Genomic DNA, 24,984 nt, shown 5'->3' with positions numbered 1-24,984 from the left:
GCACCACATATTACTCAGAGATAGCAGCCTTCTTTTTCCAACTCCCAGGTGTCATTCTTCAACTCTCTAAACTCACTTATTCTCATCGATTAGCTTCGATATCTTAACCGTAGGTGGGTGAGGATATATCAATCATCGAAGGTAAAGAAGAGAATTTGAAGCAGAGGAACATCTACTCTTCAATAATAAGAGTAATTACCCCGCATCTTATAACACTCTTCTCATTTTCTTTCATCTTGTTACACAATGACAAAACGTTTACGAGATGAAGAGTTTGATGATCCTTCTTCTCCAGATTCAGAGATTATAGAGACTCCCAATCCATCCGACACACAGGAAACCCAAGCTACCTCAAATTCTACACCCCAAGCCTCCTCCAAACTTGTTCACCTTGGTGAGGAGACCGGTGAAGCTCCTACAGTAATGCGGTGCTCTTTGCCAGGTCATCAGCGAACATTATCCTTCCCTTCATTCGATGACTATGAAGTACACTATAAAAAGTCTCACATGAACAGATGTTTGGAATGTCGTAAGAACCTTCCTTCGGAACATTTCCTCAATCTTCACATTGAGGAAAATCATGATGCGTTGGTTAGTGTTAGGAAAGACCGAGGAGAAAAGATTGTAAGATAATCCCTAAGCGTGTATAGCCTGTAGCTACTGATTCTTTAATAGTATTCTTGTTTTGTTGAGGACTGTGATAGGAAATGCTCAACTCCTCAGAAGAGACGTATGCATCTCATTGATAAACATATGTTCCCTCAGCAGTATGACTTCTTCGTTGTGAATGATGGTATTGATCATAAAAGCTCCATGCTTAGATCAGGACGCCATGGACATCGAAGACACAGCTCGGCAGCAAAAACGAAAGTTGAAGAGGTTAGGCAACGTGCCGCCACTGCTGAGCCAACTTTGAACAATCAAGGCATCAACCAAGAACCTACTGGTGGATCCGGCGTCCCCCCAGCGCAGACAGAAGATGATGCCATGGAAGTATCTGAGACGGCTGCGTCAGTTCTTGAGCCAGAAGATGATCAGATGAAAGGTTTAGAAACAGCCATGTCATCACTGAGATTTGTTCCGAGTAGTGTTAGATTCGGCAGGGGGCGTGGAAGGGGAAGGGGATTCAGCAAAGCCTGATGTGATATGGATTTACGATTTTATGATATTATGAGAATCAAGAAAGTCTAGCACGAGCAACTTACTCATATGATTTAACTTGTGACTTTCGTATTGATTGCAACATACAGTTGAGCATCTCCATAAAGCATCGAACACTTTGACAACCAAGAAAGTTTATATTGGCACGAATACCTGTTTTACCTATGTGATTGTACTCGTGACTTATTACACACTGACCCACAACATATGGCTGAGTATCTCTTCAACATACGGGCATTAAACTTCATACCTAAGTCTGGTCATAGTACGGTAGCAATGATAACTATTTCAATGAAGTTGATTTGTAAAGGGTTGCTGAATATCTAGATCCGCAAATATGCATACAGCATTTGGTTATCTGGAGATAAATGTATGGAAAGAGTGGGTAGAATACGTCATCATGTGCCTCACATCACTTACTGTTATGTTAAGGAGATGCATAGGATCATGTTGAATAAAAATCAATTCATATTGGGTATCTGTATCCAAAGTATCCTCTATCCAGCTCCGAAACGCCAACGTCAATATTTACAATGCCCATATCATCTTGCGGCATTAGAACAAACTCATACGAGCCCCCCAACTATCTGCTCTGGGGTTTATAGTAATCTGATAGGGAAATGGATTTGCCTCGCTCGTGGTAATAGGCGGTATATGATCTTTCTCCATATTGACTGTTGTTACGATCTTCATTGCCGCTTTCAGTAACATTGCCTCCATCGCATTTCTAACTTTTGCCCGTTCTGTAGAGCGCCGTGTGAGCCAGCCGTAACCATATAATGGAGCATTCGAATATCCTTACCACTTTCTGTTCGCGGAGTAGCCAATGTAACATCCAAAGTCCACTGTTCCCAACATACCTCCTCCTCCTGTGTTGTCCAAGTTAGCAAGGAGATACTTTGAATAGGGAGAATGCGACCCGGATGATCGGAATTGGATTCCAGAATCAACATACGCCTTTCGTGAACCAAGCCTTTCTTCGTTTCTTCTCAAAAAATTGAACAGCCATTTGTCCTCTCACGCCAGTATTTCTCGCGCCCGTTTCCGAAGTGGTGTCTAGTTGCCGCACCAGAGCAGCGGTCCTTTGATCGATAAGTGTTTCAATTTCAACATTCTCAATATATGGCAGAGTCATGTCCAAGACATCGCGAGACTTTGGTTTAATAGAAGGGAAGAAACGTTGGAAGAAAATGGTATGTAGAATGCCTATATAGGAGTCGAGTTAGCAGGCGCATGAAAGTAACAAGTCATGTCGACGAAGGTAAGAAAACACCGTTTCTACTTGCCTCTAATGACCTCTTTCACCGAGGTAGGGTCCGCAAACACCTCAATAATATACTCTGGCGGTCTGCGCTGGTCCATTGCCACTATTCAATCTTCTCATTTGTGTTCGTGTTTGTTGTTTCCAGAGTTCGATCGTGCTCCTTATAAAAGCTTTGCACTTTAAGCTTTGGTCGTTTTGGCCTTTGTGCATTTACATGGAGGGGTAAGGAGTTATGCAATAGATGCAATAGTGTACGGAGTAAACTCGAATGCTTATCGGTACATGTATATCAATGGGTCTGTCAGCCGAGTTGTGGCTGGCACGGCTGGCAAATTACCATCCTCGGCCTTCAGAGACAACAAAGGGAGCTTTCCTCACATTTCAAGGTTCCTGAGGGAAATCTTATAATTAAAACTTTATCATTTCAGCATTCAATATTATTTCATTTTCTTCACACTTTCAAGCTTTTAAACAATCATCCTTCAACGTTATGTGATTGTAGTCTGATTCTTTTTCTTTAAAAGAACAAAATCATGAATTCCCTTCGCAAATGGGCAAGGAGGAATAGAACTCCCCTTGCGATTGGTTTCGGAGTGATTGGTGTAGGCTATGTAGCTACTCAGTACGTGCTAGGAAAGATTCATGATGCTCGACAACGTATGAGTAGTGATCGTATAGCTCGAGAGAAGTAAAGTTTGATACCCACCGAGATAGTGACTTATGCTTATCCACTTATTCTTAGTCTTCGACGTCGGTTTGAACAAAATCAAGAGGACTGTACTTACACCGTCTTGGCCCTCCTGCCCACCGCCACCGAGAACATTCTTGCAGAATTGAGAACGGAGAGAATCACCGACGAGTTGCAACAACAAAAAGCTGCGAAGCAGGCACGAAATGGAGCCGACCGTCGATCAGATTGGGGTTCCAGTCCTCCTAGTATTACCGATGACGATGGCAGAAGCATGGTGAGTTTTAGTGATAGTGGAATGCATATAAGCCAACTCGGAATACCTTCAGGATTAGAGTTGGGTGTTGATGGAGCACAAGATGGAGGACAACAAGGAGAACAGCAAGCACAAAAGATCAAAAGGTCGAAGATGCAATTATGGAATGATCTTAAGATTAGCTGTAAGCTAATTGAGGTTCGATTTTACATTCGTTGCTAATATCTGCTAGCTATCACGCGATCATTCACTTTGATATACACACTCTCTCTTCTCACACTACTCACACGGATTCAACTTAATCTCCTAGGACGTCGCAGTTATCTTTCGAGTGTAGTCTCGCTAGCTACTGGCGGCGTGGAGCAATCAACAATAAGCTTGGAAAACAACGATGATGACAATTCAGATCAAGCTTATGGAAACGACTTCGAGACGAATAGACGATATCTGACCTTCAGCTGGTGGCTACTTCACAGAGGGTGGAGAGATGTTATGTTCAAGGTTGAAGCTGCGGTAAAAGAAGTGTTCAAGGATACTTCTATTAGAGAAGAGCTCACCATGGCTAAGTTCTCTGAATTGACGCTTGAGGTCCGTAAAAAGGTAGAAGGAGCCACTCCCGAAGACAGGCAGGCTACTCGCTGGTTACAGTACCTCTTGCCCCCTCGAGACCAAGAGGATTTCGTCATCAAAGAATCCGGCATGAAAACTATGGAGCCTGAGACACCTTCATCATCCCCCGTGTCACCATTAAGACGACTCCTTGATGAAACCTCGGATCTTATTGATTCTCCACCATTCTCCCACGTTCTGACTATGCTCCTTGATGCCGGTTTCTCAACTCTTGTTGAACAAAAGATCGCTCAACAAAGCTTCAAGATTCCGTCTCAACCTGAAGATGCTCGTGTTACTGAAATCGTTGAGCCAAACGCGGTAAAGCTTCCATTGATTTTAGCTGTGCTTACCAGACAGGCTCATTCCATTGGAAATGGTGTGCCCAATGAATACCTCCAAGCCATGGAGCAGGTTAGGGAATTAGAGGCTTTTGCCGCCGTGGTTTACTCTAGTCACGAGAATGAGATTAATCCGATCGATGATTTTGGGAGTGCCGTGTTAGTGCCAAGGAATGACTTGGGCGAATCTGAAATGACCTCTGTGGCTTCGCATGGCCAAGATAGTCTTATTGACGTGGGAACTGCTAGCAGATTTGAAAGTGCGTGGGGGAAAGCGGTAGACCCCGCGGACAAAGTAGCATCTTTGTAGATTGGATCTAGGCGAGAGTTATACAAAGTCGAGGGAATTTTTGGAATATGGGAATCATTATTGGGCAAGGTTGCGGGAAATTCATTGAGGCGAAAGAAGAAACGAGTCATGTAAAAGATACCAAAATAATGGCATAATTGTATCATCCTTTAAACCTTTGAGAGCTGCATCGTCTGTTCTATCCGGCTTGGCCCACTTTGATTTACATGTTATGATTTGATCTTCAAAGTCCAGGATACAAAGAACCTTGAATAGGAGATCGTTTGATTTGTCGAATCCACCCTAGACAATGAAGAGTGAAGTGAGACATATCGTGGAAACCATTTGATTATCAAATCTAAACCCAGTCGGCTTCAATGATGTTATCTAGCCAACCCAGAACTGGGTGTTCAGGCGTTTTGACTTCCTCGATTTCTCAGGTCGGCTCCTATTTCAACTCCCCGTTCTACTAATATGCCCCCTTTAACCTCGACTCCAATAACCCCCAAACGCCTCAACCTGCAGCTATGTTCTATTGTATTACATTCCAAAATTAAATGCTGTGCGACATTGAATATCCACTGCGTGTAAATCATCAAGTTCGTAACGCGCATTATACATCAAAGAACGCCTTTAACGAATTGGTCAAGGGCCAGCTCGAAGAGCTCGTTTGCAACTCCTTCGCCTCCAGAGTGCTCGACAGGAGACAGCGGGTTCTTGACAACTGCGAAGTATCAGCACATTGTATTAAGGATAATGGGGAGGGCCATACCAAATTCCACATAAAGATTGACATATATCTGATGTAGCACCTGCCTCATAGTTGGAGTTTGTGTGTCGGTAAGCATCACGAACTTGATATTCGTTGGCGTCTCATAGTAATGTAACTTATACTGAGCCGTTCGAAACGATATGAAGCTATCATCCGGTCCTCCTAACTTTCTCACCATATTCCGCAGCGAGAATATAGTTCCAAATATCAATTTCGCATCGTCTTGCGCGCTCAACTTCCCGGGGCGACTCTTCGGCACGGCAAGTTCTGGAACATTGAGAGGAGGTACGGCGCTGGAGTTGCTGGAGCCGGAAATGGGTCGCGCAGTTGCGCCGGTGGTGGAGAGGGGTCGGTCATTATTGCGGTGCCAGAGTTTGGAATAGATGCATTCGGCTGAGGAATATGATTTAGTGTCAATTGCAAATTCCAAGACGTGTATTGACTTACTATGCCTATCGAATATGTAAAAGGAATAAACGACCATGGTGAGAGTGTAGATGTAGTCTGAAGTATTTCTGAATGTTGATATTCTCTTGGGACACTTTCGGCCTCGTCTCTTATTATTATTGACAAGGCTTCGTCGATATGTACTCTGTATGGAATGTATTATGTATTATGTACGGTAAGGGTGGTTCAACGTTGAATAGTACCTAGTAGGCCTTAATTTGGCACCAGGTTCGAAATTAACATGATAGACTAATAGTACAGGCTAAAGGCACGCTATCAAATTAAGCTTTTATCAAGCTAAGCAAGCCTGACGCCTCTAATCCCAGAGATCGGCCGACCCCTTGACCAAAGTTCCTCATTCGTCAAAGTAATTTTTGGTAGCCTTACGGTTCTGTTCAATCTTACTCTTCTTCCCCCCCCTTCCATCCAAATACCTCTTCTCTTTGTCTTTTCTTTTGCTCGACCTTCAACATAGCTGGCCTTTGGGATATGAAGGGAGATATTTAACTTCTACAAAAAATGTCTTCATTCGCTGGCGATTGTGAAAACCCAGGTCATCCGGGTGATATTACCCAGAAAGAGGCTGATGCGGGCATTCTTCCTTCTCATGGTAAGTGAAGGCTTTCAACCTCGCGACCACAAGTACCAATACTCTTGATAGTGTAAACCGACTTACCTCCTTCATAGGCATTTCTCTCGATATACCCGGCGAATTAGTTGATGGTCGCCCACCTTTGGTACAATACCTGTAAATCGCCTCCAAATGACCCCTCCTTATCTTTATCTCCCGCTAATGGATCTTCAAGTTCCACCCCCGCATATCAAAGTCCTCTTCGACATCACCGTCGCAGTGCCTCTGCACACCGGCAGGTAAAGGTTAGGCCCAAGTCTCACAATCTGGATATTCGCATTTAGAAATATGCTGATTGCAAAAGGAAACGCTTGATGCAAGATCCGAATACATGAATAATGAAGAAGATGGGAGAGCCGAACATCATATTAATCAATATATTATCAAAGATGAAATTGGCAGGGGCTCTTTTGGGGCTGTTCATCTAGCGGTGGATCAGTACGGAACGGAATTTGTAAGGGCTTCTGTCCTAAGCCATTGATCATTGGTTTAATATTGGGTACATAGGCAGTCAAAGAGTTCTCCAAATCAAGGTTACGGAAAAGAGCACAATCGAATATCCTTCGAAGGCCACATTATGTCAGACGACCCGGAAATCTCGCAGCAGGGAGCGGTTTCAATTCCCCTCTTCATCGCCATTCGGCATCCGACATCCATATCAATGAGCAACGGGGAAATCCTTTGTATCTCATTAAAGAGGAGATCGCTATCATGAAAAAATTGAACCATCCCAATCTCGTTAGTTTGATAGAAGTTTTGGATGATCCTGAGGAAGATTCACTTTATATGGTTTTGGAAATGTGTAAGAAAGGCGTTGTCATGAAGGTTGGGCTTGGAGAGAAGGCAGATCCATATGACGTTGAAAGTTGCAGATGCTGGTTTAGAGATCTAATACTTGGCATTGAATATCGTGAGTACTCGCGGTAATATTCTGTATTGATACAATGGCTCACATCACGAAGTTCATGCTCAAGGCGTTGTGCACCGAGACATCAAGCCGGATAATCTACTTTTGACCGAAGACGACGTGCTGAAAGTTGTGGATTTTGGAGTTTCTGAGATGTTTGAAAAAGCTTCAGATATGATGACAGCCAAATCCACAGGGTCTCCGGCATTTTTACCTCCAGAATTGTGCGTAACGAAGCATGGCGATGTTTCCGGAAGGGCAGCTGACATATGGTCCATGGGAATCTCATTGTATTGTCTGCGCTTCGGTCACATACCTTTCGAACGGACCGGAGTACTTGAATTGTATGAGGCAATCAAGAATGACGAAGTTGACTATGAGCCGAGTACCGACCCTCAATTTGTCGATTTAATGAGAAGAATTCTAGAAAAAGATCCGAAAAAAAGAATTACTATGGATGAAATTCGCGTATGCTTCCCCTATACGTTTTACCGAATACGGCTGACATTTAGTAGGAACATCCCTGGGTGACTAATAATGGAACTGACCCATTACTACCAAAGGAAGAGAATATTGCCAATCTAGTTGAGCCGCCGAGTGAAATCGAGGTCAATCATGCAATAACTGCTAAAATGAGGGGTCTTCTCGCGGTCATGAAGGCTGTGAAGAAATTCAAGTCTAAAATGGAGCAGAGGAGACCTAATGCTATCTCTGAGACATTAGGGAAAGGTATTCGTGTTTTACACCCTTCTATGGGGATGACCGAGCAAAAAGAATCCACGCTTCATAGGTCCAAAAGCTCGGATCTCGAGGATAGACGTCTAGTTGAAGCAGCACTTGCCGCTGAAGGTGTACACCATGATGGAACATATCCATCGGCTGATGGTCCTAGGACTATGGCGAGCCGAATGGACTCTTCTAGTACAATTGTAGTGGATGAGGAGCCTATAGTCAAGAAAGTTCAATCACGTAGTATCGTGAAGACCGATTCATCCAATTCGATTGAAAAACGCCCAGAGTTTCGAGAACAGCAATCTGGTGACAAGGGACACGCTCACGATCCTTTGGACGAACAGCCTCTGTACCTAGGAATTGGTGCCGGGGTTGGGGAAGACGGCGATCCTCTAAATGAACCCGTACAAGAATTGATAGCTGAATCCCCTACAGCAGCCGATTTCAATATATACGATACTGCCTACCAACAAGAGGTCGATCGAATTCGTGCTGTCCAAGGGAACACCGCGACTGTCTATCTGACACGGAGAGTAGATCATAAAAAGGAATATAAAGCTGATCGTCACATGAAAAATCTCCCAAATCATACGGAGATGAAGGGTAGAATTCAAGAAGGATGGAAGGGGCTTGTAGATCGCGCCCAGGAATGCAGAGATGAACGTTCTCTTCATGAGAAACTCACAGAAGGCCATCAGGCTTTCTCCGAGTTGGTATCTAAGGCGGTGGAGAATACGAGGAATATCGGAAGAGATGTCAGTGAGAGGGAAGGGGCTACGTCTGAGAAGTAGTGCACAGGGCCATGTGGAAACTAAAGGAAAAGATCGAGGAAGGGAAAATATCATGACATAGATGGTCAAGTGAAGTTATTTATCTAGCAGGCGTACAACGTATGTTGGTAGTGACTTGTCAGATGGGTTGATACGATTCTCGAATACCATAATTTTGCAATACAAGATAACTGTTTTTATTATAGCTACGTCGAGAAGCTATGAGTATTGGATTTACAATGTTCTTCTAGATGTTGTCAAACGTGCCTACTTTCTGTTTATCGAATATTCTACTATGTATACTACGCATATTTCGACAGTTCAATTCCAGCATCGCCGCCTCTGCCTCCTGGTCAGTTTCTCACTACGTCCATCCTGCTAGTCCGCGCTTATACCCAATTTTACCCGAAGCGAATCGGGGCCTAGAATCGGGGGAGAAGTGCCCTTGTTGCTAGCTAATCTGGACGTTGTTATTGTATGACTTGATCTCAAGGATCTCGGTCTAATAATAAGTGTTTTCAGAACTAAACGGGTATTATCTTGTCGCGCCTACTAGTATATTTGGAATCTCACTGCCCGTACTTGGAATTTTTTCCAAATCCTCAATTCGGTTGGGTAATTCAGATACTGATTTCTCCTTTTTCATTACTATTGAGACTATTGCTTTCTCAAAACAGATGCAACACATGCAGATCTCCCCAGAGACGCGGATTGTTCAGATGCCAGTCGTAAAATCTAGAGGCCATCTCCATCTATATTGGGCAAAATGCCAGCAGCTTAGCGCTGTGAAAACACGACCTGGGCCGTTTTTAGCTACTTTCTTGCCAGGAGGCTGCAAAATATGTAGTGCTGAGCTCCGGGACTCCTTCAGAATCACCCCCTCGTCCTTGATCATACATTCAGGGAATGAATGCCGCAACATAATTGCATTTCCCTCCCATACTGCCCATCTCTGAAACTTTGCGTTCAATACTCCTATTCTTTGTCCAATATCACTCTGAATGTTCCCTTTTCCCCCTGACCAATCCAAATGCCCCGAACGCCAAATGCCAAATACTGGTATCATCAAAGTATACAAAGCAAATGATGCTCGCCAAATTCTTTTACTCCTCCTCTGTCATCTCACATATGATATCTCCTCAAATCTTCCCACGGCCATTCTAGAAAGGTGTTGGTTCTCTGGCCATCATTACCTAAATAGTACGCATCACTCCCTTGGATGAAGCCAACGCTGCTCTCGAAGTTCTGCATTCCACCCCAAAAAGCAAATGTAATGAGTACATCCACAAACAAGCTGTAAGAAGGCCGCCCGCCTAATCACTCGAAGCACAACCCCTGCATCCGCAACTAACGCATTGAATCTCTTGGTCCTCCTTCAGATCTGCCTTCGGGACCCGGCATATACAGGTAGAGTTAAAGTTTGTCTCTTTCGTTTGGACGCATTTAAGACAGCATAACTGTATCCAATTACACATTAGCAAATCACTCAAACGTGCATCCATCATACCCTCCACCAAGAATAAAACGTACCTTCTCGTAGCCCTCCTTCTTCCATTTTGCCACGAGCGTCGCATCACATTGACCGTTCTTCACACACCAGTCATATAGTTCCTTGCTGATCTTCTCTTCGCAGTACATATCCCAAACGTATCTACTTCGCTGGTGATTTATTTGTGTGATTTCCCAAGTGGCTTGATGACGGGGACCGGTGGATGGTGGGGCTGCAATGGCATCTTTCATTTTGTTGCTGTACACGAGGAGAGAATCTTCAATATCGCTGTAGCCATTTGGGGGAGCTTTGCGCTTGGAGGAGTGGCGGATGGCAGGCATGGTGACGGTGTTTATGTTGTAATTGTGGTAGTTGTGAGATTGGCAACAATTGTGGTGAGTTCTCGTGAAGTGTTGTGATGTATCCGGGAATAGAAAGTGAGGTCGTAGCTGTGTGAGTGTCAATAAGATTATATGATTCGTAGCGGGGTGAAGCAAGCAAGCAAGCTCTCATTCAAAAATTAATTCGTCAGCCTCGAGCTCCTAGCTAAAAATTAAGGTTTACCGTGTCCACGTGACATATTTTGATCGGTTGCTTCTATCAAGGAACCTCAACTTCTGGGGACTGAATGGAGATTAGATCACAACGAATCAGCGACAATGGTTATTAATCCTACTTATCTTGCGCAGCGGACGCGCCAGTGTAAGTTCACCTTCTTGTGGCCCATGGGCCATAGTGCTCTGTGTTTGACATAGAAGGAAGGCTAATTAATGCGGTAGCTGTTAACTGGACTGATGCGAAATCAAGAGTGTTGAAGAGCTATAGAGAATGGATCCGCGCTGTATGTTAGTTCTTTATCCGTTGAAAGGGCTGGAGAGAACGGCGGGCGTGTAGGGAGCATGGAAACTGATGGGTGTTGATGTAGGCTCCGGAAATCCAAACAATGTACTCTCTCGGCATGCCAGTTTCACAATTGAGGACGAAGATGCGGTCGGAGTTTGAGAGGCACAGATACGTGAACCATATTGGAACGGTGGACAAGCTATTGTATGAGAGCCATGCAGAATTCCAGGTATGTTCAAGAGGTTCGGAAATCATGTCTCCGGGTTGCGAGGGGACAAGATGAAAGAGGGGTTGCACGGAGCAGTGTATGCTATAGAGGGGGACCTGGCATGCGAGACAGGATCTTTGGCATCAGCAGCTATATGGAACACAATTAGGGGACATGGAATGCGATGGGTTACACATGAAGTCTATCTACTAACTTCGTGCTTTACAGGAGACTTTGAACTACTGGAAGCAACTTCCTCACATCTTGAAGTATTTCAGAGCAGAAGAAGACCCAACTGCAAGATTACCACAGAACTTCATGACAGGTTTCTTAGAGGTATGTCTACAATGTTGCTCTCATCTTCAATTCATTTCTGACCTCAATCAAAGGGACGCAATTAGAAGTTGGTATCTTTATTTTGTCGCTTTGTACATATCCCAATGAACCTCAATTGAACTCCATGAGATCCTTCCCTTTTATACGCCTTACCATTGCCGTGATATTTAAGTTATTGGCCCCAATACATTAAGTTGCTTACGACTCCATCTGAGAGGCATGCTGCTCCCGTGCTGCTGTGAATTTATCGGCAACCACATCACAAAGATCTATCAAATCATCTAACCCCTTTCTTAAAGCATCTTCAGCTGAATTGTCTATTTGTATTATTAGCCAGTCGTCTCTACACAATCTAGAACGGGCGATACTGACCATATGTTTGGATTCGAATGTTCATTAACTCTTCCGAAGGATGTGGTATCGAATAACCGCAGAACTCAACATCAGGACTGGAAAGGGAAGGATTAGTATAATTGAACCGATAAATTTGCAAGTTATCAGGAATCTGGCATACTTCTTCATGATGATGTATCTCAACGCATTCCCTAATGTGTGATCTTCTTTCTTAAACTCAAAAGATGCAGCCTTATCACTCGATCCAGGAAGCTGAATCCCACGAAGTTAGCAAACACTCTTAACTATACTGCTGCAATTCCCCTTGTGATTTCTGTGTGCTCTTACAATACGAAGTCTCTGTTCCTGGAACATCATCGCAGCGGGGTTGTGCGGATCTTCGCGCATGAGGGTTTCTCCTTCAGTTTCCGCTGGCACTTCCGCCATTGATACATCTTCTGCGGGCGCTGGTGCAGATGCCTCTACTTCCTTCTTTCGTGGTGCCATGATTAATTTGTTTGAGCGAGTGATATCGTGAGATAGATGGGCGGAAAGGAATGTCTAGCTAGTGAAGAACTGCAAGATTGATAATTTTGATAAATTTTATCAAAGGTCACGTGTAGATAAGAGATTTAATGCTTTTGCTTCATGCCTGAGGCCATTGCACATGTCACTTGGGACTTTGCGTGAAATCCAATTCCCCCATCTATTTCCCCTTACTACTTTCCATAACGTTTTCGCAGTTTTCTAGAACTTCTGTGGTCAATATAGAGGATTTGCATCCTGCTCTTCTCCTTTTCCAGAATTACCAATTCGGTCAAGTAATGTTTGAAAGTCCAATAGATTGTTTGTTTTTGATGATTTACTTCACATATGCAACTCCTGATAGGCTAAAAGAGCCAACCTTGACGCTCAGTGGCGGCAAATGAGCTTCAGCCGTTTAAAGGCCTCGGGCTTACATATGACCCGAGGAAAAGGTTAAGCTATAGAATAGGGGTTATCTCGATAATGACAAACGTTGTGCCAGCTGTGGGAACGTCATATATCTTATGGCCTTAGCTTAAGGGGGACGTTACTCTAGGCTGTTACACTCGCGCGCGGCAAAGGAAGATTAGGAAATCTTTGGTCGCCCGTTGGTAGGTTGGTCAAGGCTCACGTAGAGGGAAAAAATCGATAGTGCCAAATCTGGGGTATCTCTGCAATGTGCCGGAAACGATACGATACAGATTTTACTATTCGGAGAACTGGACAAATTCGACAATCGAATGTGTTCCAAGATGCCGTTGAGAACTTGGGGGCTTGTTCCACTACATACAGCACATAACAAACCTTGGAAGTCACCTGTTATGAGTACGAAACAGTATTGTGGCGCAGGATCAACGAATGGATTTCTCACGATTGCCTCATCTTCAGGTGAAGTCGCACACAGCCTTGCCACGAATAGATGCAGATGCCCCATGTCTCATGCCCCATTTTTGATCTGTTGAGTTGGAAACATCCCTCTATTTTTTCAGAAGATGAGACACGAATCGCGTATGATCATACCAGCGATCTTTTTTTCTCTTTATTTTATCTTACTTAACTTATTATTTCTTCTCCACGACGTGACGTGAGCTTCGTTCCCAAAGATTCCTTCTCTCCTCTTTAATCTTTCCAACGCGTCTCCTTCATGTGGGGAAGTTTGATTGGAGGGAGATGCTGAGCCGCGTTTCAAGGAAGATCATTCATGGAGCCATTTGGTTGGTTATTTTTTTGTGACCAGGGTATCAATTTGTCAAACGCAACCGTCGCAGTTCTAACAAGGATTCTTCGGACCATGTCCGCATGGACCACCTTCAATGGTAGGTGGACTCTGGACTCTGGACTCCAGGAGGGGCTCGCTGGCTTTTCCAAAGCTGGCTTCGGTCCTTACTTGCTTTAACTAGCTCTAAAAGTTCGTTGTTCGACGAATGATCATAGACTCGGGAGCTGTCAAACCTGAAAGCTGTCTATGTTGATGTGCATCTTATTGATCTCCGATTGGGAGTTGAAGAAGCCAAGTCAGCTTTCTTGTGTCACGTACATCTTTTGTGGCTCTTAGGTATTCAGATTTATACGTGCTTAGGAGAAATACGAGTCTACTAAAGAACGGGCAACCCGAAAATTAAACAATTATCACCACTGTATCCCAACTTGGAACAACCTTCCAATCGCTCAAGCTCACCGTCCATCAGAAGAATCATATATATTGTGTTGTCCGAAAGAAGAGGGGTTTGTGTTCACAGACCATGCTTATCCTCACAACACACGATTGATCGTCAGGGCTGCAAGCGAGAGTTATTGAACATCGAAAACATCTTACAAATCAGATCCTTTTGATGCAATTATCCATATGAATGTGATAGAGAGGGGCATTACAAGCAATATTCACATGCAAGATCTAACGATTTTCTCAAACTCGTGTGATGTATATTAAAAATTGGCCAGATCAGGACTATGCTTCATTTCACAAAATTATCATTGAAACGAAAGGGACGACCGATAAGCTAATGATAATGGTGTGCAATTTGGATAAAATTGATGCAGGACTAGCAAGGGTTTCACTAGGGCACTATGAAATATTGAATTTACAGATCCTGCAGATCAGGTCTACAAGGGTTGAAACCCAAAAGCATGGAAAACGATCTCTGGAGTTTTGAACGACGAGAAATCTTTGGAGAGGCTTGGGCGATTTAGAAGACGAGAATAACACAGTTTCTTCTACTTTGCCTTCGCTCTTCAAGATTGAGCTGAAACTTTCCAACGGCAATTCTTACATCAAGCATGTCTTATATTCATTGGCAGAGAAAGTGATGGCCAAGACATTTGGGATTTGATTCATGTTTGATAGCCGACCACATCCACCAGTCAGACACCAGCTGCCAGATCTAATCTACTATTTTCTCCTAGAACTTCCCTATTTATCCGACTCCCGCCAGGTACTAGGTACCGCACACTCTGCCTTGAGTTGAATCTAAAACAATAGTTGATTTTCATGAAGTCCAAGCTTCTCTTGAGCTTCATTTCCTGAAAATACATTGAACTTCGTGGGTAAACGGTGGAGTAAATTGCATGATTGACCATGGAGGAAAATCTCCTATGGCAACATGTAAGTTATTGCCATCGTTATATCTGAAATGTCCCAATATCACCTAGTTACTCATATATTGACAACCGCATATCGTAATGTATACGAATCCATCCTTCATCCCATCCCAAGTTATGACCTCAATGGCCTCCCGCTCTCAAGCATTGATATTCAACTTAAATCAAATCCTTAAATATCAGATCAAACGAACCAAAGCAGGCATAGAAACAAAGGCGTCAGAAGTTGTGTTGCTGAATGGAAATATAATTTGGATCTTCATCAAATCCCCAATCCCTCCCTCCATAATAAAACTTTATACATCTCCAATTTTGTATTCCTTGGAGATTCCTTCATACTGAATTTCCAATCCACTTGCTCACAAAATCTACTCGTACAGAGTATCCGAGTTTCCCATGTTTACGTCTTCGAATGCGTACGCAAGGGCCCGTTGCATTCCAAAATACGTGAGACTGGTGACTTGACTGGAACATATAATTTCCCCTCCATTTCATCCGACGCCTTTCCTTCATCTTCATCTCCATGCATCTATCACGATTTCAACCCCTCTCCTACCCTCCTTTTTCATGTGAGAAGCCCAAACTTCCAGTGTCGGACTACGGGGTATATAATTAAAATCGACACGAGTTGGAAGTGACGCATTGACACTTGACCGGGGATCCTTCAGTGATATTTTATACTGCTGGACGGAATGCTACTCTATTGTCCCGGGGAAAGGGTTTGCAGTAATCTTCAAGTCCGGTATCAACATCTATCATCGACGTTGACCCTCCATCTCTCTGCTGTACTGTGTCCAAGATGTCGTCTTGAACATCGCGCTCCTTGTTTCTGTCAACCTTTTCCATATCCATATAAATCCGCACCTCGGATGCGCATGTAACTCGCTCGTATCACGCACGCATTATCGAGCACCCATTGAATCCATTACCAACAGCCATGTCAAACAATCAAACAGCCATACAGCCGAAGAACCTTGAACAAACAGCCTTGATAGCCAATGAATCCATTCCCACCCTGCTCTCTAACCCAAGTAGTATTAGAGCACCAGTGCACCCACCATCACTCATTGCTTAGCACTAGCACCCGGTGTTTGAACCTCGTTCTTTCTTTTTCTTTTTTTGTGATCGACCTACTTGACCACTTTAAGAGGGTGGAGGTAATACTCTTTTCGTCTCCTCCATGATCGAATCCAATTAAACGGATTAATTTCAGAGTTGCAGAGTTATGAGAGGGAAGAACCGAGAGGGTTGGTTTTTGTGTTCAATATAGAATGAAGATGTTATTGTTATTATATGGATGATGATAACTGATACAAGTGATATGAATGATATGAGTGATATGAGTATTATGAGTATTATGAGTATTATGAGTATTATGAGTATTATGAGTATTATGAGTGACATGAGATTATATCAATATCCGTCTTGGTCTAGGGACTTATTACTACAGATGATATATATCCATACCTTGTATATATAAATGTAATACTCGACGGAGCAATAAGCATATAGGATCCCGCTAAGAGTCTCAAGAGTTCTTAACTGACCTACTTATCCTGTATACGAAATAACCTGAAACACACCCACCTAAGAAACCTCGATTACCTCGATTACCTCGAAAGCCTGGCAAAAGCCTCGATTCCAATCAAAATTCATAAAACCTCACCGCCACCCATAAAGACCGATTCTGACCCTTCTCAAACTGACTGACTGACTGACTGCTGCGACTGCGACTGCGACCTCTCGTTTCTTTATGAAGGTGAACCCCTCTCTGATCGGATCTGTTATTACTTCTTCTCCTCCTCCTTCTTCTTCTCTTCTTCCTTTTTACCACTTCAGGATACTTCCCAGAGTCCTGTGTAGTTTTTGTTATCGATTTATTTATAACAACTACAAAAGTACTTTTTCCATCTCACCAGCCAGTATACGAGTAGCTATCAATCAATCAATCACCACTATCATATCTGATAAGCTTCCGTCCCATTTACATTCCCATCCTCAACTACAACTACAACTACAACTTCAACTACAACACGAGAAGTACCCATCAACATCTTCTTCGCAATAGCATACCAGTCTCGTACCGTCTGTTACAAGTTGATTCATTCGAAGACGAAACGAAATCTAAGCCTCAAATCCTTTTTTTTTTCTATTTAAACGCATAACTATTATCAAAGCCACCGCAAGAAAAGGACTAGGGATACCTGGAATATACGCATTGCCTTTCATCCATCATTTACTACGTACGTACTTGGTAAAAGGTCAAAACTCGAGTCAAACCACCATTCGGCTCAACATTCTCAACATCCACCATTAAGTAAACACAACATCTCACCCTACTCTTTATCCTGTAGTTTGTCGACTGTGTACTTTGATACATCGGAGAGAACTATCATAATCAAATTCTACGCTGAATCTGTGGAAATACGCCGACCGACGGACGCACGAATCCGAATCTTGAAAGATACGGAAAGAGGGAGAGTACAAGAATCGGAAGGGAAAAGGGAAAGAAAAGACATTTACGACTGCACCACATCACATCAACAAGTAAAGTGTGCATTCATTCTTGAATCCTTCCTCTATACATTGCGAAGCGTACAGAGTCATTCAAGACTTCTGCTTACAGGCGGATTGATTGGAGACAAGGAAGCGAGAAAGCTCCCTCATTTTCAAACATCAGCAAGTTTCACCATCTCCCACATTGAACCTTCTCTTTTTTTCTCCTCTTCTATCATACAATTTGCATACACTTTGTATACCTCAATCACAATGAGTACGGCTATTGCAATGGCCCCTTCACCGGTACCTCACGATAGATCATCATATGTTGATATCGCTCCTTCAAAACCCTCGAATTCTCCTCCGGCGCAAAGAATACCTTCTACATCGGCCACACCGAGCGTAACAATGGCGGCACAGCGTACAGGGAGCGGAAGTCCAAAATCAACTTCAGCAAAACCTTCACCTACTGCGTATGTATATTATTCCTTGAATTAAATTATTTATCGATAAATTAAATCAATAATACTGATGTCATAATTTTAACAGATCTCGAAACGGTGCACCACCTAAGATTATCGTTAAGAAGGAACCATCCTCACCTGAAATAACTGCCACTTCGCGTCATAGACCTCGAAAGCTTGATCTCACCAAAAACACCTCGAGCGTCAATCCAGGTACTGGAAGACCATCAGCCAGTCAATTGACAGGTAGGGGTGCGGAGAGCGGTGGATTGGGTATTCAGGACGTCGGATTGGCATGCCTCTCGCCAGGTTTCGTCACACAAGATCCGACGATGCGAGAACAATTGCAGCGAAGTTTATCTGTCCGTGAACAACAGAGACATATTATCGAATCGCGGTTACAACAAACAGCTAAGCCTGGTGATGCGCCAATGGAAAGTGCTAAAGAAAGAGAGTTGAGTGGATTGCCAGCAAAAACCCCAGGTACATCAAGAAGAAAGGCGCCGCCAGGACTAAGCATTGTCGCACCATCCCATGAGCAATTTGCCAATGAGAGAGTAATTCAATCTGCTCCAATGCACCACAGCTTTCCTGGCAGACATCAACCACAACCTCTAACCCGCCACGTCGCAAATCAACCGTCAAATCTCTCCAACACATCTCACATCCATCATGTACCTGCTACCCAAACCACCAACAGACTACCACCAATTTCAGATGTCTTCGCAGCTGAAAATCTAGGTGCACACCGTGAATCGCCAAGAGGAAACGTGTACCAAAATTCGAACTCGAATTCTAATTCATCGCATTCCAACTCCAGACCAGGTTTCCCATCCCCAGGACATACTTCACAGCCACCAGCGTCTGCGGGCCATCAGCGTCCTCGCGAATACCGTTCTGCTGAGGAAGCACAGGCTGATCTGGCTGGTGGTCGTGCTGAACTTCTACCTAAGCTCGTACATTACGGAGGTCATCAACCCCCCACTCCTCCATCACCCACAAATGTCAACGCGAGACCTTCAGAAGCTGGTCGAAGCAGCGGTAGAAGAAGACCTAGAGCAGAGTATGAAGAGGGAGCTAGTCCGCCACTTGGACAAGGTCCACCAACATCAAGACGAACTGGACCATTTGGAGAGGGACGAGATAGTCCAATGACTTCACAACAGAAGAAGGAAGAGTTCATGCGCCTGTGTAATCGGGCTTGGGATCTTTTCCATTCTTAGCTGTTTGTTGTCATGTCTCTCTTTTTCTTCTTTCCTTTTGTCTATCAAACAAATAATGCTATAACCGGAGCTTCACTTTTACTTCTGGGAAAGGCAATACTCTTTTTGCGATTTATGATGACAGGGCATGTTGTACGTGCCTGTCGGTATACTTTCTTGAGCCATTATGATCGACCGAATGATTTCTTTTTACTGCTTCATATGATTGATGCGTTGATTCATGGTTATAATGGACACAATTATATTTAATTCGCTAGGGTGATTGGGGGTGGTGTGAAATGGAGGGATTTGTGGGTGAACGGATGGGTGGTTAGGGAAAAGGGAATGGCATACAATGATTTTCCATGATTTTTCGGCAACCTTTGAAGGTTGAGGAGGTGGATGGGGAATGGGGAATGGGAATAGAAAAGGAAGGAAAGGGAAATAAGGATAGGAGGAGATGTTTGCAGAAAAGGAATGGATTCTGTTCTATATTCAATTCAATGAAAGAACTCTCTAATAATTTTCACTTCTTCGCTTCGTGCTACTTGAGTTGTGTGTTTTTTCTTGTGTGTGGGTTTCCTTTCGCAGGAGTGATTGAAGTATAGTATAGTACAGTACAGCATAGTATATTGATGAGTGCGTGTATCTAGCTGGTGAGATAGAGAGTGGAAAATAGTATTGGGCTTGTAGTTTTCCAGATGGGAGTGAGAGGTCAAAGGGCAAGGGTGTTTGTTATAAATTGAATGGTTGGTGACTTTTGATAGGTGTGTGTATTGGAATTGGAATTGGGACTGGGATTGGGATTGGGATTGGGATTTGAGGGGTTAGCTAGTAGATGAGAAGAGAGAGAATAAGAGGAGACAAAAGAAATAAAAGAAATAAAAGGATAAGAGTGGGGGAGGGGGGAGGGGGGTCGTAGAAGATTTTATATTGTATTGTGTTATATTATATGGTATGGTATGGTATGGTATACCATTTTTTGTCTTTTATCTATATCTACATGTGAGTATTACAATAACTACAAGTACCTATATAAGAACTATAGACGAGAAGAGTAGTCACTTACTCGTAACTATATAACTATGTAACCATGTAACCATGTAACTATATTTATATGTTTGGGTTATCTTCATCAGGCGAGAGTGTATATGTACTGTACTGTACTGTACTTACTTGTAAGCTAATGGAGGGAAAGGAATAGGGAAGGGAAGGGAAGGGAAGGAAGAAAGAACGAAAGATACTTAGAGGAGAGAAAGGGGGTCAAGGGAAAATAAATGCGCGATATTTATAAGGGGTTCCCGATTAATATCTTGCATGTTTGGATTTGAGCATATCACATCATATCATATCATACCACCAACACGAACACGGATAAAAGATGCGCATAAACTCATTTAATCTTTCTTTGCTTTTTTCATTCTCTCTTTATTCACATTCTCTATCTTCCTCTTCATTTAATTCGATCCGATTCCTACACAAACAAGATCCCTTTCACCTATCCATTCATCCCTCCTTGACCCATCTCCAGATCCGCATTCTCATCATTTATCTACAATCTTCCAATATCACCTTCCCTTTCCCATCTACGTATCCCTCAAATCGTAATCCCCTTCATCATTCCGAACCTTCAAAACACAAGTACCACCTTCCTTTTCAACCAGCCATCCATCCCATCCTCTACCAAAAAAAAACAGAGCCTCGCACAACCATATAAGTATCAAAAAGCCACAGCCAAGAATCGCAAGCTATTTTTACTCGTGCATACCTCCATCTCCGATCCATCAAAAGCAAGACTACTCATGAACCAGAGCCAGGCCAAACCCAAAGCAAATACTCCCAGCCCATAGCTCTCTCTTTCTCTTTAAGAATAAAAGGTTGTAATTGTCCAAAAAAGGGTCAAAGAAGAAGAAGAAGAAGATAAACAACGACTGTAAGATGTAAAGTCTTGATTGTATCATGGGTACTCGTAAAAGGAAGATCCCTTTCTGTATCGTTTGCTCCCCCAATTCGCCATTCATAAGAAGTCGAAAAAAAAAGACCCATGGCTCAAAATGAATAAAAAGTGTGCATCAAGGCTTCAAAAAAGCAGAGCAACCAGGGTCGTAAAGAAGAAGGAAATTTGCTGTGCTGCTTATTATAAAGATCTCCCCAAACGCCATACTGTTGCTGTAATGTAATGCTCATGCGAAATATGCCACCCTTCATTGCGCAATGCTCATGTTGAAGAGACACCTGTGTCGTCTTTCAATTCTTTATATGCTCCCATACCAGTAGGGTCGTAATAACAAATGAAACCACATTCTTGACAATTGAAGCTGCTGGTCGAGCGGAATTTATGTTCGATTCTACATGGCTTGAGGTCTCGTTGAAGATTTGCCTGTTCGATCATGCTCTTGAACATGCTTTTTCTGCATGTAATCCCACTATCCAGCACATAATGTCAGAGTCCTTCCTCACCTGCTTGACAGAGTTTTATCTCACGACCCCATTCGGACTTGAGAACTTGTGAAGCAGTGATACGACGGTGAGGATTTGGATCCAGTATCGAGTAAATGACATTACGACAACGTGCCTTTATTCATGTTAGCTCATACAGATATAAGAATTGTAGGAGGGAGACATACTCGATGTAATGACTCGATGGGAGCATATCCCTCCTCATCCCTTCGACCTTCTAAATACTTCTCATAGAACTCATCTTCATCTCTCTTCGCGACTCGCCAAAGGTGACGTCCTGTGCGCATTGCCATGTAAATGACACCTGTAGCCCAAACGTCAACAGCTCTTGCGTCGAATTCTTTGTCAATGTACTCTTCTGGAGCGATGTAAGGAGCGGAACCACACAATCCAGTTACCATGTGTGCGTCCTTCTCCCAAGCCATTCGAAAGCATTCGCCGTTCCCAAAATCTGTTATCTTCAAAGAACCGTGTGTGGTCAAAAGAAGATTTTCTGGTTTTAAATCTCGATGCGCAACTCCCATCTCGTGCATGTATTCGACGCCACGCATCATCTGTTTGAAGTAACAGTCCGCTTCCACAACTTCAAGCTTTCCGGCGGCGAGCACCAAAGTGTAAAGATCACCACCTGCACAGAATTCCATGACTTCACAATAGTCCCCCTTCGAGTCTTGAAGGAGGTCAAGGGTATGGATGACATTAGGGTGTCGTAACGAGGACGATATACAGAATTCGGAAGTGAGTCTCTTGCTGTACTTTCTTTCGTTCTCTTCGGGTCTTCTTCGGAATTCCTTCACAGCGTAAAGCTGCTCGGTTCCCTGTTCGGACCTCTTGTGGGATATCCTGACAATTCCGAAAGCACCCCGACCAATAACTTCATTACATTTCCCGTATTTATCTACCAATGTTGCCGTCGCATTGGGCCCACCCTTCTTCTCTGTAGCCAGTGATTCTTTCTCACGCTTCAGTTGATCCACCCAGTTTGACATGAGTGAAAGTTGTTGTTCGCCTTCATGGGTTTCGGATTGTTTCGCCTTCCCACTAATTAAGCCGCGCAGCATTTCCCCAAGTTTCTCTTGTCTCTTGGCACTCTTCAGATGATGCTCGTGGCCCCCTTGCACATCAGGCATGGTAAGAAATCGCTGATGGTTTGCCGGTGCCTTTTTGTCTTTTGTTGAACCATTTTTATCCTTTGTACTCGGTGTGGCACTCGATTTGTCGGATGGACTCTTCTTCTCTTGTGATGATGTCTTTCGGGACAGAGAGCCAGGTCTCGAAGATGATTTGGGAGATGTTGTGCCATCCACAACCTTTGGCGTCGAGGAACCAGAGGCGGCACTAGATGTAAGGTTGCTTTCTGACCGTATCGGTTCCTTTGTAGAAAACATTCGAGTTAGACGTTTCGTCATGGAAGGTTTCTCGGCCGTCGTTGGCATAGGGGCTGCCTTGAGAACCGCAGGAGGAGGAGGTGTAATAGTTCCATTCATAGTTCCATTCATGCTTAGATTTTCGGTGCTTGTGATGGCGCTCACATTGGAGGTTGTAGGTCGAGATTGAGGAGATCCATGTGAGGACGAGGGTAAAGAAGGCGTAGGAGAGGGTTGTGCCTTCTCAGCAAAATCTCTTGGGACTGCGACCGACGCCATGATGACTTTGCTTTCTTGAAGAATTTGAGATGCGCTTTCGTATCGGTTGCAATCAGTAAAAAGATATCCGCCAAAGGCGGAGGTCGCGGGCAATGCCCGTGCTTTGTTGGAAATTTGTGTTTTTATTCTGTGGGCGTGTGGGTTGTGTGGGTGTGGGACGTATGCGGAATAAGATTGAACAGTGGGAATTCCGGTTTTTTTTTAATTATAAATCGAAATGAAGCAGCGTATCAATTATGGAAGTGAATATAGCTGGACTTTCTTGGGTTGATTGCTGGTTGCCTTTGGGGGAAATCGAAGGTATGATTGGAACTGCTTTGATATGTTCTCTTTGAAAGGCGAGTACCAAATGAAGTTGGAAGAAAGTAAGTGATGCTGAGGTGGGATGAAGTAAAGTCGTAATCTCCAATTATACGAGATGGAGATGGAGATGGAGATGGAGATGGAAATTGAAATTATTTGGCTTTTCCCTTGGATTTCTCTGCCACACACCAAAAAAGCTTATGTGAGTTTCCCGGATTGATATAGTGCTACGATAGAGTCTAGGAGATATCAAGACTAGTATATGTTGTATCGGGACCCGGTCGTATGAGTATCCGGATTCCTTTTTGAGAGAAGGGCTGTGGTGCTCTTGAAGTCGGTTGGTACGAAGAGGTAAGAAGGAGAAGTCAGATAAGTTGGATGTGGGAGCAGGAGGTGAGGTAGATCTAGTTGTGGTTGTAATTGTGGTTGTAAATGTGGTTTAAGTGGAAGTGGAAGTGGAAGTTGTAATGGAAGTGGTTGTAACTAAGTACTACCACCAATGTATGTATGATATAATAATACTTGGGATTTTCGATGGTTGCGGATTGAGTACAAGTTAAAGCAAGAAAGTAAGTACACACAGCCTTGCTTGGAAACAATTTATAATTAATAAGAATGGGAGGATGACTAGGTAGACTTTAAAGAATTCCGATATATAAGAGATAATAAGATAGCGGAGAGGAATTCTTTTGCCTCTTTTATTATTTCGAACCTTTGTTATAAATTTGAAGAGAGGGAGAGAGGGAGAGGGATTAATTATTATTATACCTAGGCATCGACCTATATACATATATACATATATATATACACATATACATATATACGTATCTATAAACATACACTTGTATCTATCCATCTATACCTAGGTATCTATCAATCTATTGATCTATCGATCTATCGATCTATCGATCTATATCTATCTACATACATTACACATATTACACATATTACATACATGTCTATCGACCTACCTCCCTACCTACCTAGCCGGTTTTTGACCATTCTTCAAGCTTGCAAGTTGTAAAGAAGAAGGTCGGTCCGCTTGCAGTACTATATGAGCTAACCTACCTCGAGCCTACCTAGCTCTCTATACTCCTCGACTAGGCAATTCATGGCATAGGAGTTAGCACAAGTGCACGATGTTCATTTTATCTTTCTCTTAATAGTAAGGTATCGCTTGTAAAATAGAATGAATATACGAAGGAGGGAAA

At 43.3% G+C, this 24,984-nt stretch overlaps 10 protein-coding genes across 10 annotated transcripts; 5 read left to right on the top strand and 5 right to left on the bottom strand.

Moving 5' to 3' along the window:
* Window positions 1–246: 246 nt before the first annotated feature.
* On the top strand, window positions 247–1,140 carry EAE98_012373 (uncharacterized protein; the record flags this gene model as incomplete). The annotated part of the gene is made up of 2 exons (XM_038959998.1): window positions 247–624; window positions 676–1,140. 2 exons carry the CDS (start codon window positions 247–249, stop codon window positions 1,138–1,140), a joined length of 843 nt encoding a protein of 280 aa, XP_038803625.1.
* Window positions 1,141–1,716: 576 nt separating this feature from the next.
* On the bottom strand, window positions 1,717–2,523 carry EAE98_012372 (uncharacterized protein; the record flags this gene model as incomplete). Its single annotated transcript, XM_038959997.1, has 4 exons — window positions 1,717–1,904; window positions 1,964–2,030; window positions 2,117–2,367; window positions 2,448–2,523. The coding sequence occupies 4 exons, from the start codon at window positions 2,521–2,523 to the stop codon at window positions 1,717–1,719; spliced, it is 582 nt and encodes a 193-aa protein (XP_038803624.1).
* Window positions 2,524–2,798: 275 nt separating this feature from the next.
* Window positions 2,799–4,798, top strand: EAE98_012371 (uncharacterized protein). Its single transcript, XM_038959996.1, has 3 exons — window positions 2,799–3,113; window positions 3,168–3,553; window positions 3,602–4,798. Exons 1-3 carry the CDS (start codon window positions 2,959–2,961, stop codon window positions 4,627–4,629), a joined length of 1,569 nt encoding a protein of 522 aa, XP_038803623.1. The 5' UTR covers window positions 2,799–2,958; the 3' UTR covers window positions 4,630–4,798.
* Window positions 4,799–5,228: 430 nt separating this feature from the next.
* On the bottom strand, window positions 5,229–5,864 carry EAE98_012370 (uncharacterized protein; the record flags this gene model as incomplete). The annotated part of the gene is made up of 3 exons (XM_038959995.1): window positions 5,229–5,332; window positions 5,381–5,773; window positions 5,828–5,864. The coding sequence occupies 3 exons, from the start codon at window positions 5,862–5,864 to the stop codon at window positions 5,229–5,231; spliced, it is 534 nt and encodes a 177-aa protein (XP_038803622.1).
* Window positions 5,865–6,346: 482 nt separating this feature from the next.
* Window positions 6,347–8,888, top strand: EAE98_012369 (uncharacterized protein; the record flags this gene model as incomplete). The annotated part of the gene is made up of 7 exons (XM_038959994.1): window positions 6,347–6,437; window positions 6,515–6,575; window positions 6,634–6,703; window positions 6,763–6,912; window positions 6,966–7,368; window positions 7,421–7,833; window positions 7,881–8,888. The coding sequence occupies 7 exons, from the start codon at window positions 6,347–6,349 to the stop codon at window positions 8,886–8,888; spliced, it is 2,196 nt and encodes a 731-aa protein (XP_038803621.1).
* A 1,292-nt stretch (window positions 8,889–10,180) lies between these two features.
* Window positions 10,181–10,697, bottom strand: EAE98_012368 (uncharacterized protein; the record flags this gene model as incomplete). Its single annotated transcript, XM_038959993.1, has 2 exons — window positions 10,181–10,324; window positions 10,398–10,697. The coding sequence occupies 2 exons, from the start codon at window positions 10,695–10,697 to the stop codon at window positions 10,181–10,183; spliced, it is 444 nt and encodes a 147-aa protein (XP_038803620.1).
* Window positions 10,698–11,015: 318 nt separating this feature from the next.
* On the top strand, window positions 11,016–11,887 carry EAE98_012367 (uncharacterized protein; the record flags this gene model as incomplete). Its single annotated transcript, XM_038959992.1, has 5 exons — window positions 11,016–11,058; window positions 11,136–11,197; window positions 11,282–11,428; window positions 11,636–11,743; window positions 11,797–11,887. The coding sequence occupies 5 exons, from the start codon at window positions 11,016–11,018 to the stop codon at window positions 11,806–11,808; spliced, it is 372 nt and encodes a 123-aa protein (XP_038803619.1). The 3' UTR covers window positions 11,809–11,887.
* Window positions 11,888–12,583, bottom strand: EAE98_012366 (uncharacterized protein; the record flags this gene model as incomplete). Its single annotated transcript, XM_038959991.1, has 4 exons — window positions 11,888–12,060; window positions 12,116–12,192; window positions 12,258–12,349; window positions 12,425–12,583. 4 exons carry the CDS (start codon window positions 12,581–12,583, stop codon window positions 11,942–11,944), a joined length of 447 nt encoding a protein of 148 aa, XP_038803618.1. The 3' UTR covers window positions 11,888–11,941.
* Window positions 12,584–17,968: 5,385 nt separating this feature from the next.
* Window positions 17,969–19,385, top strand: EAE98_012365 (uncharacterized protein; the record flags this gene model as incomplete). The annotated part of the gene is made up of 2 exons (XM_038959990.1): window positions 17,969–18,171; window positions 18,248–19,385. The coding sequence occupies 2 exons, from the start codon at window positions 17,969–17,971 to the stop codon at window positions 19,383–19,385; spliced, it is 1,341 nt and encodes a 446-aa protein (XP_038803617.1).
* Window positions 19,386–21,807: 2,422 nt separating this feature from the next.
* On the bottom strand, window positions 21,808–23,470 carry EAE98_012364 (uncharacterized protein; the record flags this gene model as incomplete). Its single annotated transcript, XM_038959989.1, has 2 exons — window positions 21,808–21,939; window positions 21,992–23,470. The coding sequence occupies 2 exons, from the start codon at window positions 23,468–23,470 to the stop codon at window positions 21,808–21,810; spliced, it is 1,611 nt and encodes a 536-aa protein (XP_038803616.1).
* Between the last annotated feature and the right edge of the window lie 1,514 nt (window positions 23,471–24,984).

The sequence above is a fragment of the Botrytis deweyae genome, assembly GCF_014898535.1.
Source record: "Botrytis deweyae strain B1 chromosome Unknown BDEW_065, whole genome shotgun sequence".
Classification (NCBI taxonomy): Eukaryota; Fungi; Ascomycota; class Leotiomycetes; order Helotiales; family Sclerotiniaceae; genus Botrytis; species Botrytis deweyae.
Note: the sequence above shows the minus strand (reverse complement) of the source record. Positions and strands in the feature narration are given on the sequence as shown.